General features: G+C 38.7%; 1 protein-coding gene across 11 annotated transcripts in view; it reads left to right on the top strand.

Annotated features, from left to right (window-relative positions):
• LOC122551847 (LIM domain-binding protein 2) overlaps window positions 1-14,340 on the top strand; it is a 294,021-nt gene that overhangs the window by 255,216 nt on the left and 24,465 nt on the right. For 2 of the 11 annotated variants that reach the window (XM_043694374.2, XM_043694415.2), the window contains 3 exons: window positions 3,805-3,928; window positions 7,416-7,505; window positions 9,420-9,568. In XM_043694374.2, coding sequence (XP_043550309.1) covers window positions 3,805-3,928; window positions 7,416-7,505; window positions 9,420-9,568 — 363 coding nt within the window. Of the gene's footprint in view, window positions 1-3,804; window positions 3,929-7,415; window positions 7,506-9,419; window positions 9,569-10,442; window positions 10,640-14,340 lie in introns of all 11 variants that reach the window. The other 9 variants (XM_043694435.2, XM_043694407.2, XM_087986727.1 and 6 more) reach the window with 8 other exon arrangements.

Here is a 14,340-nt window from a genome sequence, read left to right as displayed (position 1 = left end):
AGCAGAGTATTACCAAGTCAGAGGATCATACTTTGTTAAACGTCTCATTAAGGTAAATGTTGAGAATTCTCAACAAAGAAGGCAAAGCGGTTATCTGGCAACTTCAGTTTGTCCCTTTGTCCAATGTTGGACACCGGGCATGATCATTTCAGGCATGTTGCATGGGCGCTTGGCACATGCACCCCATATCCATTGTGTACAATATGTGCCAGCCTCTCAGAGCCCTTCTGGTTCATCTCTAACCTATTTACAGTACACTTCCGTGCTTCAATGCTATGCCTCAGCTGCAAAAGCAACCATCATTGTAATGTTGGAATAAGGACATTGTGCATTCAGGTACACAATTCCTGTTTATAGATTGGACCAGGCTGCATCTCTGACCTGTTCATTTGCTTTCATAATGCTCAGTCACTCTGAGGCTACCTGGATGCTCACAGCATCTCTGCTTTGCTTTGCTGTTTTGTACTTTGTTCCTTCAGACAGAGATACCAGGCTCTCAGTATTGCTGCACTTTTTAGTACAGACATAAAGTCATAAGGTTTGTCATAGTTATGATGTGGAGGTGCTGGTAATGGATTAGATTAGATTAGATTAGATTAGATTAGATTAGATTAGATTAGATTAGATTTTTAGATTAGATTAGATTAGATTAGATTAGATTAGATTAGATTAGATTTAGATCTGGGGTGGACAAAGTCAGAAGTCACACAACACCAGATTATCATCCAACAGGTTTATTCAAAATCACAAACTTGCAGAGCGCTGCTTCATCAGGTGAAGGTTTCATGTGACTTCTGACCTTATTATAGTTGGCAGTAAACCTCAGTTAAGTCAAGAGCCATAGCTTTCTTTCAGGTAGTCCCAGCACAGTAAGTCAAGGGCAGCCCCCATTACCAGTCCAGAGGCTTGGACACAATCATTCAGCTGCTGTTGAGGTCAGAATTGAGATTTGTTCCACATAACGGGTGAGGAGCCAAATATCAGGCAGCTCATGACCTATCTTCACCCTTGCTGACCTGCTGGACGAATGGGAGATGGGTAGGTATTCGGGAGATGTTAATTTTGGTGCAGATTTTGCAGTGTCCTGAGTAAGTGAGTTGGCAGTGCATAGGACATGCAGGACTAGTGACAATAGGAGTTGGGAGTTGGTGACTGTGAGTAAGGGAAGATGTTGGCAGGCAATAATGACAATGGTGGAGCATAATTCTTGGTGAGAGGTGGGAACAGGAGGAAAGGCTGAGTGTGGGATATTAGAGAGGAGATGATGACACTTAGGCTCTCAGATTGAAGAAGGTTATTGACATTCTTTCTAAGTTGTTAAGCATTTCTCCAGCTAGCTGAGACTGCATTGACCCAGGTAGCAACCTTGGAGTAGGTTGGCATGGTCTGGTGTTATAGCCTCCTCCATTGGTCTTGGGTGAAGAGGATGTCCCTCTTCTGCAACATGCTGTTCACTAGAACCTCCAGATCCTGCCTGCAAAGCTGAGTGACAAATTTCTCTTATTGCCCAAGTCCAGGGCAGAAATCAGGAACCATGCAGTACTGCTCCAGATTTACAGTGCTTGGCTAGGTGCATAACAGCCTTTTAAAGATGGCATCTTTGTAAAGGATGCCTGTGAATTTGAGGATGTCCTGGCAGTGGCAAGTTGTTCTGGGAACAGTGCGTGGTAAGGGAGGGAATAGCATTGGGACACCAAATTGGGACACCAAATAGTTAATGAAATGAGTATGACAAGATATAACAAGAAAATTTGCTAGACTTTGCAGTGAAAAATACACAAAAAGCTTGACACAACTTTCACTAAGCCATAAAAAAAATGTACAGTCCATAATCTTTGAACAATTAACAATGTCTGGAGCCTTCAGATAATTTCATGGTGATCAAAAATATTGGAAAATAAGTATCCTTCATATAGATTGAGAGAGAATGATTGTAAAAGTGTTTGTGTGAAAGATAACATCTGTGAGCCACTGTGAAAGTGGCTCACAGATGTAACAGCATAAGAAATAGAAGTAGAACTAGGCCACTTGAACCATTTAGTAAGATCAAAGCTGACATGATTATAGCCTTAACTCCACTTTCCTGCCAGCCACCATAATCTTGTTATAGATTCATAGAGATGTACAGCATGGAAACAGACCCTTTAGTCCAGCTCGTCCATGCCGACCAGATATTCCAACCCAATCTAGCACCTGCCAGCATCCGGCACATATCCCTCCAAACCCTTCCTATTCTATAGTCATCCAAATGCCTCTTAAATGTTGCAATTGTACCAGCCTCCACCACTTCCTTTGGCAGCTCATTCCATACACGTACCACCCTCTGTGTGAAAAAGTTGCCCCTTAGGTCTCTTTTATATCTTTCCCCTCTCACCCTAATCTTATGCCTTCTAGTTCTGGACTCCCCAATCCCAGGGAAAAAACTTTGCCTATTTGCCCGATCCATGCCCCTCATAATTTTGTAAACCTCTATAAGGTCACCCCTCAGCCTCCGACGCTCCAGGGAAAACAGCCCCAGCCTGTTCAGCCTCTCCCTATAGCTCAGATCCTCCAACCCCAGCAACATCCTTGTAAATTATTTCTAAACCCTTTCAAGTTTTACAACATCTTTCCGATAGAAAGGAGACCAGAATTGCATGCAATATTCCAACAGTGGCCTAACCAATGTTCTGTACAGCTGCAACATGACCTCCCAACTCCTGTACTCAATACTCTGACCAATAAAGGAAAGCATACCAAACGTCTTCTTCACTATCCTATCTACCGGCGACTCCACTTTCAAGGAGCTATGAACCTGCATTCCAAGATCTCTTTGTTCAGCAGTACTCCCTAGGACCTTATCATTATGTGTATAAGTCCTGCTAAGATTTGCTTTCCCAAAATGCAGCATCTGGCATTTATCTGAATTAAACTCCATCTGCCACTTCTCAGTCCATTGGCTCATCTGGTCAAGATCCTGTTGTAATCTGAGGTAACGTTCTTCGCTGTCCACTACACCTCCAATTTTGATGTCATCTGCAAACTTACTAACTGTACCTCTTATGCTTGCATCCAAATCATTTATGTAAATGACAAAAAGTAGAGGACCCAGCACCGATCCTTGTGGCACTCCACTGGTCACAGGCCTCCAGTCTGAAAAACAACCCTCCACCACCACCCTGTCTTCTACCTTTGAGTCAGTTCTGTATCCAAATGGCTAGGTCTCCCTGAGATTCCGTGAGATCTAACCTTGCTAACCAGTCTCCCATGGGGAACCTTGTCGAACGCCTTACTGAAGTCCACATAGATCACATCTACTGCTCTGTCCTCATCAATCCTCTTTGTTACTTTCTCAAAAAAATCAATCTAGTTTGTGAGCCATGATTTCCCACACACAAAGCCATGCTGACTATCCCTAATCAGTCCTTGCCTTTCCAAATACATGCACATCCTGTCCCTCAGGATTCCCTCCAACAACTTGCCCACCACCGACGTCAGGCTTACTGGTCTATAGTTCCCTGGCTTGTCCTTACCACCCTTCTTAAAAAGTGGCACGTTTTCCTTGTAGACCAAAGATCTGTCTAACCAGGGCTTGAATATATTCAATGTCTTCATCTCAACTGCTCATTGAATGTAGTCAATAAGCTGAGTTAGACATTTTTGATCTATAAGAGAGTTGAAGCTAATGGAGGCAAGCAGGAACGTGGAGTTAAGGTCATAATCAGAGCAACTAGATTGTATCAACTTAAATATGTGTTTACTTTTTCTTATTTTTAACATAACTCATGAGGAAGTGTAACAGTATAATTTGTGTTCATTTTCCAGTTGTGTGTTATATTGGAGCCAATGCAAGAACTGATGTCCAGACATAAAACATATAATATCAGCCCAAGAGACTGTTTGAAAACCTGCTTATTCCAAAAATGGCAGCGAATGGTGGCACCTCCAGGTAGGTTGACAGTATACATAAGTGAATTGTATGCTCAACTCACTGAAAGAGAATAGTCTTCATGAAGTTAGATAGTGCTCCAATTATACATTCTTTCAGTTCCTCACAGATAACACAGTATCAAAGTTACTGACCTTGAAAGAACAACTATCCTTCCAGGAACCCAGAGTTGTTAGTTGATGGACTGTTGTGTCTCCATGCCACATAATCTGTAGTGCAGGTTGTTGCATTCAATAAAAATAGGCTGAAGAAAATCAGTAGTAGAAGCCAATCTTTACACAGCTACCATTTATTTACACAGTAAAACATTGCAATCATGCATCTGCTAATTCAACTACCACCCCAATTACAGTATTTATTTGTCTTGTTAATCAACCTACTTTAGCATGTCACAACATATTTCCATGGCTATCACATTCTCAGGTAGTACTTGAACCTGGACTTTCTGACCACTGTGCCACAAGATGTGTTTCTTCACATCTGCTCAAGTAAAACCTCAATTTTGGAAGCAGACACGGAAGTTTCCATGGCAATATTTTGAGAAAGAGCTATCTTGAGAAAGAGGGGAACTATCCCCCATGTCTGGCCAATTTCAATCCTTCAATTAACATATAAAAACAGATTATCCAACCTATGATACTGCTGTCTGAGGGAGCTTGGTGTGTCCTTATTGAGTGCTATGTTACCTATGTTGCAAAAGTGACCACAATTCATAGAGTACTTCACGGCTATGAAGTGCTCTCAGATACATTGAGGTTGGGAAAGCAGCTATAAAAATTTAAGTCTGCCTTTTAATGCTCAGAATGTACTTTTTTCAATAGTCCACAAAGTGTCTTCACAATATTTGCTTGTTTTTTAAATGGAAGGAAAGTTTATTCTCCCATTTTATAGAGAAACTAGATGTTACCAGATATTGCTTCACTCACATGGTGATTCCCAATTACTGTTTTTTTCAGTATAAGGCTTCTATGGTGATAACAAATACAGGCTGTTGCTAATTTAAATTTGCTTAATTTGCATTATCTTTAAATAGAATTCATGCAAATAGAAAGTATCCCGCATAATTCTATTAAAATTGATTAATTTGTAACTCTACATACTCAGTTAAGAAAAAATATACAATTTTGATTGAATAACAGAAGAATGTTGATGGACATTCAAGAGTTTCCATTCTGAACAACAGAGGAAGGCTGGTCTGAGCCACTTTAGAGTTTCCTGAACACAGAAATTGCAAGTGTTTTTAAATTACCCATTCCCTATTGGTTGTAATATAGCCATCAGGATAGTTCCAAGAAATATATTTTCAAAGAAGTATCTGCTAAAAGTTATTTTGCAGCATAAAACAAGATATTCTGAGAAATCAATTTCCAACATTTGTAACCTTTAATTCATTGTATATTGTTTTTCCACATCTTCTACAGATGTTCAATCACTGCCATTAGTGGTTTTCCTAGGTTTAGTACTGAAACATCCAACTCCTAGCTCTGTCTCTGTAGATTGATTTTTTTTTAGACAAATTGGGTCCAAGGAGTGCCCAAAATATAATTTCACTGTGCAACTCTGAAAATTTCGTTAAGCCGACCAATCCAATTAGCAGATCTTTTAAAATTGAATATCTGAATTGTGATTTTATGTATCAATCTAAGTAGATATATAAAATAATATTAACTAAGGGAGGTAGATAAATACTTGGCACACAAACTAAGAACTGTTGCACAAATATTCAGAGGTGATAATTAACTGGAAATTAGGTAGTAGTAAATCAGGCTGAGGTTTATATGAAATCATGCACGTAAAGTTAAACATACAATTCTTTCCAGGAAATGTAGAATTTTGCTGACTCATGTATTTAGTAGATGATATGATTACTTTGACATTTAGCTGCTTTTTGTTTTGTGGTACTGAAGCTTACAGCTTTAAAAGATATTTTAAATTTCTGTTAAATATTTTGCATTTGGTATCAAATTTGCTGTGAGATTGCTATGAGTTTTGGTGGCAGCTTTATTGTGGTTACTAAATCAAGTTGGCAAACCGCAGAAATATTTAGTTTATGATTGTCAAAACTAAAATTGGCCCATTTACCTTAGTGTTCTGGTGCTGCAGTAATAGTGAATCTTGGAATAATGCCCTACAAGCCAATGCAGTGCACATTGGTGTGGGTCTGTCTACTCACCAGCACAAGTGTAACTCCTCTTGGGCCTGTAGGCATGCTTCACTAAGTTAACCTTTTGTGTCTGTATGATTGGGTGAGGTAAACCTATAAGTTGTTGAGTACTGCAGTTTTTTTCCCCAAACTACTTGCGGCAAGCAGAATATGCTGACTAATAGTCAGTTTAAAATATGAATCTTGTGTTGTGAATAGAGGAATATAGAGGACTTCCTTCATGCTAAAAAAATTACTGACTAAAGATGAAATTAAGAATTCAAAACAGCAAACAGAAAAAACTCATCAGATCTGACAGCACCTGTGAAGAAAGAAAAAGAATTAACATCTCAGGTCTATAACCTTCTCAAGATAGAACCAAGAAGCTTGAAATATTCATTCGCTTACAAATTTGCACAATTCCCATTCCTAGTACACTGTCTTGCTCAATACAACCATGAATCAGAGAATTGGTCACAGAGTCTGGTATATTAATTAATAAAATCAGTGACCAAAATACTAGGAACATCAGGCTTACTTCTCGAATCAATTCTGCAATCAAGCAACATGGCTAAACCATAAGCATTCTTGAAGTTTCAGGGTTTTTGTGCATTTGGCAAATGCCAAAGAAGAGAAGTCTGTTTCTGTAACTCTTAGCAATGCAGTGTCTAGTCTGTAGTACAGGGCTGTTACTGATTGATTCTAGAAATATGTTGCCTTCAGACTGTTCAAAGATTTGCCATTGTTGCACTCTTTACATAATTCACATTACTGTGGAATAAATCTATAATACTGAAGGTAATTAGTTTGTCAAATGCTCTCACTATATTTTCATCTTATACTTTTGAGTGTGAAGATGATGTAGTGCTTTGAGAACTCTATAATAATACCATACACATGGCACAGTGTCTGAGCACGTTGGAGCGTCAGCACACTATGTTACAATGGTGGTACATTGAAAGGTGTATTCTCCAATGTTGCTCAGTTTCCAATCTCAGCCGTGCTGCCTTGGGAAGGCGCTGAGCAAAGGTCAGATGCCTCCCCTAGAAGGGGAGGTAAAATTGGAGGGATTTGGACCCAAGATATTTTGTGCTGTTACAGGTGTCAGGCTCATAGTGGCACTGGCTGAGGCTTCAAACAGATTACTTGCCTGCCCTTTTGGCCACAGAGGTAAGTGGCTTAGAGGAACCGGGAGACTGAGGAGAAAAATAAATGAAATTCATACTCTCAAAATTTTTTAAAACTATATAATATATACTATATCGTATATGAACCAGTAAAACCGCTGAAAGTAACAACCATGTAAGAGTAAAATACCTGTCCCGTGATGCTGTAATCCTTCAGGTCGAACCTCACAATCAGCTGTTATACCCTTTCTCCTACGTCACACCGCCTCAACCCCACAACCTCGCTCAGCGCGCCCAGCGCATAACGGTAAGAAAACAAAGTTTAATTACTTTTTAAGTCATTCAAAGTATATATTATATAAAATAACAAAGATGGGGAGGGAATAATGAGGCTTTCCAATCTTGTGAGGTTCAGATGGTTTCACAATCCTAATGACAACATCTAGATCCCATGATTTGGAACAGAACATTGTAAAGACCTGTTTCATATCAATTAATCTACACATGACTGGTAGTTGATCCATTATAACCTATATATAGAGGAAAATTATGTTTTGTCATAATGTGCTGTTAATGTCGTAAATAGAGAGAACATTGTTTATGTTTCCACTTCTAGTGAAATTGAAAAGCTTTGTAAAATAATGTTTTTAGAATCTTGCTAAAAATAATGATTAGAGGAAATCTTTATCTATGTTTACTCCATTATTATTGTACAGCTAACAGAGGAAATCTCCCTTAGTTAGACTTGGTCTGACGGTGCTCACTTAATATTTGTGTGGTTCCATGCACAAGGCTTTACTTTGGCAGGCACATGCATCTTGCAACCTTTCAGCCATGACTTCAAGTGAAATGTCTTATAGAAGCTGAACATCTCACTCAAGTTAAAAGTGGCATTTTATCTGCCTCACCACAGGTCACCTCCTGCTGGCTTAATGAGGAGTAGCATTGTCGTTAGGAATGGGCAAAGCCAAATATCTCTATTTACCTAGTTGGTTGAAATAGAGCTTAAAGAAGAAGAGCAAGAATAATTCAGATACTTAGGGTTTTGCTATAAGGAAAAAAAGTCACAAAAACGAATTTGTTTTGAGTGGATTACTATCAAGAAGCATGAACAATATAGAAGTAGAGATGTAACCTAAAACTGGAGGACAAGTGTGATGTTTTGCAAGGCTAAACGTTTGAATGTTTTCTTTCTCAGTGTAGCAGAAATGCAGAATGTCCAACAAAAGTACTTAATACTTTTTTTTTGAAAAGCAATTCCAAGAAAATAGAGCAAGATGCTTATGAAAAAAACAGATTGATTTCTGCCTTCTTAAAAGGACATTAACTAGACTGGCCAAGTCCACATGATATAAATCATTAAGTTATACAAAAGAATGAAAAACAAGCTGAATGACCTTCCTCATTGAATGTTTTTCCTATACTTCAATTAAACCTAGAAGATACCAACAAAGGAAGTTTGTTCAATTATAGATATCCGTACCTTTTAATTGATAGAATAAAATAGAATAATACCAGAAACTGGTATTAAAGATAAGAAATTACTTTGGCCAGGAAAATACCATCAATACAAACGACATATCCCTCCAAAAGAAGCATTTTTAAAATATTACTGCAAAGTAGGAAACATTTTCGGTTTAATTTTGGCCTTCATGTTTTGAAGATCTGATATTTCAAGTCCAGAAACCATCAGAGAGTCATGAAACTGACATCAGGAAATCAGCATTGTTGTCTTTTTGGACCCCTTTCTTTATCCAGTAATGTTGTGAAATCAACATGTATCAGTTGAATACTGAATATTTGGTTGACAAATACTGAAACTGAAATGGCCAACCACTCCCAACAAACATCCAGGAATTGAAAGAATGATAATCTTCAACTCTCTCTTCTGGCTTTGGTGGTTTCAAATGATGGAAACTTTTAAAAACTGCCCAGCTTAAGTTAATTACATATTTTTTAAGTAAGTGAACACAATAAAGGGTATTCATTTTTGAGACAATGTAAGGAGATAGAACCCATGTGTTTTAGTTTGACTGGGCAGAATTCTAAAGCTTTACGCAATATGTACCTGCAACATGTTGCACTTGACATAGCAGCTCCTCATATTCAGTCAGTTAGGAAAAGACAAAATATAATCTGTTTGGAGCCCTGGAACATTAGTATCATACCAAAACTCTGATTTTGATTCTTTTTGCCCTTTTTTTTGTTTTATTTTGAGCAGCGGAACCTACCAGACAACAGACGAACAAACGAAGAAAGAGGAAGAATTCAGCAAGCAGCACCTCAAACAGCAGTGTAGGAAATACCAACAGTACAAACAGCAAGAAAAAGAGCCCTGCAGGAAACTTCAGTCTCTCCAGTCAGGTACCTGTAAGCATCTCCTTTCACTACTGTGTACATTCTGTGTTAATTTATCCATTAGTTTCTTCAACAAAATACATTGTTAATAGGATTGTATTAAACGTCTTTGTTGTGCCTGCCTTTCTCAGTAATCTTTATATGCTTAGAAGCAGAAAATAATTCAAATGTAATTACAACCTGTCACATTTTCATCCAGCTCTGCCCAGGTCTCTTTCAACTCAAGTCTTCTAAATCAGTCTTCTCCAATAGTGTCTGCCTGGTATATTGCTTTGTTCCATCAGCACCTGTGCTTTATATGAAATAAATTATTCCCAAGTTCATAAAACTGAATGGAAAACAAAACTAACTTTGTAACAGCAAAAGTGGCTTGGTAACTTTGTAAATTCTGTAATCCTTTCTTCTCTAAAAAAAACTTTGTAAAAATAAACCATATACAAAACCACAGTTGTGAACAGTGGTAGCATGTGATAATACAAGAATAATGCTGACTTGTTTTTTTCCACGGGTCTGCTTTTATTTCTTCAATAATTTAAGATAGATGACTCACCAATCTCAAATTCTAGCTCCCAAATAAGACAATGTGCTCCGTATTGATTTAGCACAGTTTAAAAAAAGGGCTGAACTGCAAAATTCTTAAAAATTAAAAATGATGGAACTCCTCTAAGCCTGCTCCTCAATATCTTCATGTTCCACAATGATATCTGAATCCAGAAATTAACATTCAAATAATATCCCGAAAGCAGCCGCATCTCATGCATTTACGACCTTCACTAAATCCCAGTTTTAAAAGATTGTAACAAGACACCGCAGAGCAATTAAAAAGAAAAGACGCACAGGCAAACATTAAAAACTGAAAAAAAACTAAAATTATTTTTTTAATAAGCGGCTCCAACAATGTAATCGAGACCCACGGTATCCTCCCTCCTCTGGCAGCAGCTCCAGCAGGGCTTCATCCACGTCCTTCAGGACAACGTCTCCCCCGTGGTGGCTCCTCCTGAAATGTCAGCGTCCTCTTCGCACAGTTCAACACAACGGCTCCACATGACATCCTAGATGTCGTCTTCCACTGCTCCAGAACAGGTAAATCCCCAGATATACAGTAGGGACAAAGACAAAGAAAATGTTTTTTATTTTAAAATATATTCACTCAGCATGTAGCTGAGAAATACACACAAAAGTTCCCAAATTATATCCCCCTCTCCATAATGGAATAGTTCTTATAAGCCAGGATAGTCGGGTGTTATAATTCATGGCAGCATCTTTAGGAAAACAGAAAAGACAACTGTATTTATATCAAATTACCTTAAATGCAATATAAAAAAAGCCCAAGTTGCTTCACAGAGAGTTGTAATGCATAATAAGACACCAAGCCACATGAGAGATATTAGGGCATTTGATCAGGCTTTACCAAAGTGTAGATTTTAAAGAGCATTTTTTTTAGGAGAAAAGAAGGTAGGAGGGTATAAAGATTTAGGAAGAGATGTCCAGAGTTACGGACTTGGCTGCAGAAAGCAGACAATTAATGCAGGAGTGTTTAAAATTGCTAACATCAAAAGATCAGAATTAAATGACAAATTTTTTGAATGAGAGAAACAAGACCGTGCAGGGATTTGAAAACAAGTGATGACCATTTTTAAAGTGAGGCATTTCAAAATCAAACCCAGTGTAGGTCACAAAGACCCAGATGATGTTTGAATGCTACTTGGTGCAAGTTAGCATGTGAAGTTTTGGATGACCTCAAGTTTACAGAAAGTATAACTTTGAAGAATGGCTTGAAGCCACAAATGGAGGTATCTATGACATGGGTGTGGGTTTAAGCATTGGATGACTTGATATAGGATGGACTTAGGTCATGTTATAGAAATGATAAAAGATGATCTTACTAAAACCTTATGGCACAGATGAGGCTTTTCAGCCCATTTGTATGTTGCAACAAAAAGCAATTATCTAGCCCAATTCCTTCTTGTTGTTCTTGGCCTGTAACCTACTTGGTTATAGTCCCTCAAGTACATAACCATGATGGATATGTGCAGTTGGGAGCTCATCTTGGGGTCAGCTATATTATTGTGTTTATGAACAGTCTGATTCAAGAATGGTAGTGCTGGCTTTTTGGTTCAGTGGCCCTGACTAGTGCACTGAAGCCATAAATTCAAATCAGATTACTTACTTACAGTGTGGAAACAGGCCCTTCAGCTAAACAAGTCTACACCGACCCTCTGAAGAGCAACTCACCCAGACCCATTCCCCTACACCTAATACTACAGGCAATTTAGCATGGCCAATTCACCTAACCTGCACATTTTTGGACGGTGGGAGGAAACCAGAGCAAACCAACGCAGTGAGCAAACCCACGCAGACACGGGGAGAATGTGCAAACTCCACACAGACAGTTGCCTGAGACGGGAATTGAACCCGGATCCCTGGCTCTGTGAGGCAGCATTGCTAACCACTGTGCCACCGTGCCGCCCATTAATAGCTAGAGAATTCTAATTCAATATCTGTACTCAAAGATGTGAGTCTCATTCATCATGTTGAAGCTTTTGGATTGTTGTAAAAACCCATCTGGCTCACTATTTTCTTTCAAGGAAGAAAATCTGCCATCCCTACTTAGTCTGGATCATTAACTGCCCCCTGAGATGAATTAGTAAGTCAGTCAGTTTGTCAAATTCATCCTGAAGGTATAAAAGGCAACCCACCCAGGTAGCTCTTCAACGATCTCAAGACTAATAATTGGGATTTATGCCAAAATCGGAAGAGCTGTCCCACAAATAGTCAAGCAACATCCTGACATAATTATACTCATCCAATCATACCCTACAGAAATTACTTGTACCTTGCTGTCCAGCCAATGTCCAAGACTTCTCTATTATCATCTCTGAGCCTTTGTCTTGTCCCATTAGCAAAATAGACCTATCAGAGATGGCACAGTGTACAGTCAGGAGAGTGTCACCGCAGGTTCTCTAACATTAACTCCAGGCCTGAACATTGATGCCAGATAGAAAGGAAATTTCTTCTTGATTGTCAGCTGTGACCTACTTCAGCCAACAAATTAGCTTCATGTTAATACTGATTCATATTGAATGCCACTTGATAGAACCACTGAGAGGAGAAAGGGCACAAAATGTATAGCAGATAGAGGACTTCCGTATAACCAACAAGATATGTAGTGCAACTGTGGATCAAGCTGGTTCAGGAATTATCTGCTGGACTGGACCTGGCCTAGACAAGGGCTGAGAGAACAATCCATGTCCTCACCAATCCACCTGTTGCAGATGGAATCGGTAGGACTAACTATCACATGGCCTTGTGGAGACAAACTCATTTTGACACTGGGGACATCCTGTATGTTGTGTGGCACTATTACCATACAAAATGAGATAGACTCAGTATCAACAGCTCAAAACTGGCTAAAGGTGAAGAGCTGTCAGCCATCTGCAACACAAGAATTTTATTCAGCCTCATTTTCTGGTACAATTCTCACTCTGCCATACTATCAAATCAGAGTATTAACCCTGTTTCAAAAGGAGAGTAGTAGCACCATGGGAGCAGCCCCATGCATACATAAAAATAAGGTGCCAATGCGGTGCAGTTACAGCACAGGATTACATGCAAGTCAAACAAATGAAGCAGCATGCAATTGACAGAGTTAAGCAATCCTACATGGAACAGATTAACTCAAAGCTCCAACAGTCCTGCTGTAGCCATTTAGGAATTATGGTGGATAATTAAACAGCGAACCAGAGGAGAATGTTGTATGAATTTTCCCATCCTCGATATTGAGGAATCCTGTAAATCAATCTAAGCCACAAGGCAAAAGTATTTGCAGTCATCTTCAGCCTGACGTTCTGAGTGAGTAAGCTATCTCATCTTTTTCTGAGATTCTCGGCATCACTGATGGTGGTCTTAATTCAATTCAATTCTGTTCAGTTCAATTCAGTTCAGTTTAATTCAATTCAGTTCAGTTCAATTCAATTCAATTCAATTCAATTCACAATGGATACAGCAAAGGCCATGAACTCTGATGATATGCTGACAGTGAAGAATTCTTTCAGAATTATCCGCTTACTTAGCCAAGCTGTTACAGTACGGCTACAACGTTACACAAAGACAGGTGGCAGGTCTGAAAATTGGACAGAATATTAAAAGCAGAAAAGAATGCCCCAAAAAATCAGTAACCAAGGCAAAGTTAAAATATGAGAGAAAGCTAGCCAGAAATATAAAGACATGATAAGAATTTCTATAGATATGTTTAGAAAAGGAGTTAACAAAGTCAGTATTCCTCCAAAGCAAGTGAGACTGGATAATTCATAATAGAGAGTATGGAAATGGTAGATGAATTGTTGAATGTATTTTGCATGTGTCTGTAGTGTAGAGAAATCCAAGCAACATGACAGAAGCACAAGTAAGTCAGGAAATGTCTTGGGAAAGAGAGATTCAGAAAAATCACAATCACCAAAAAAAGATACTGAGTAAACTGTTGGAGCTGCAGGTTGACAGGTATCTGAGTCATTCAAGGGTCTTTAAAAAAGTGGTTACTGAGATAGTAAAATGTGTAGAATATAAAGAATGTAAAAACTGAAAGAATTATAGATGCTGTAAATCAGAGAAAAGAAAATTGCTGGAAAAGCTCGCAGGTCTGGGAACATCTGTGGAGAGAAATCAGAGTTAACATTTCGGGTCAAGTGACATTTCCTCACTTCTGAGGAAGCGTAACTTTACTGAAACGTTAACTCTAATTTCTCTCCACAGATGCTGCCAGACCTGCTGCAATAGTTAATGTA

This window comes from Chiloscyllium plagiosum, unplaced genomic scaffold (assembly GCF_037043375.1).
Source record: "Chiloscyllium plagiosum isolate Xiang-an unplaced genomic scaffold, Cpla_swu_hap1 HiC_scaffold_1, whole genome shotgun sequence".
NCBI lineage: Eukaryota > Metazoa > Chordata > Chondrichthyes > Orectolobiformes > Hemiscylliidae > Chiloscyllium > Chiloscyllium plagiosum.
The sequence above is the reverse complement of the archived record's forward strand: the minus strand, read 5'-3'. Positions and strand labels throughout refer to the sequence as shown.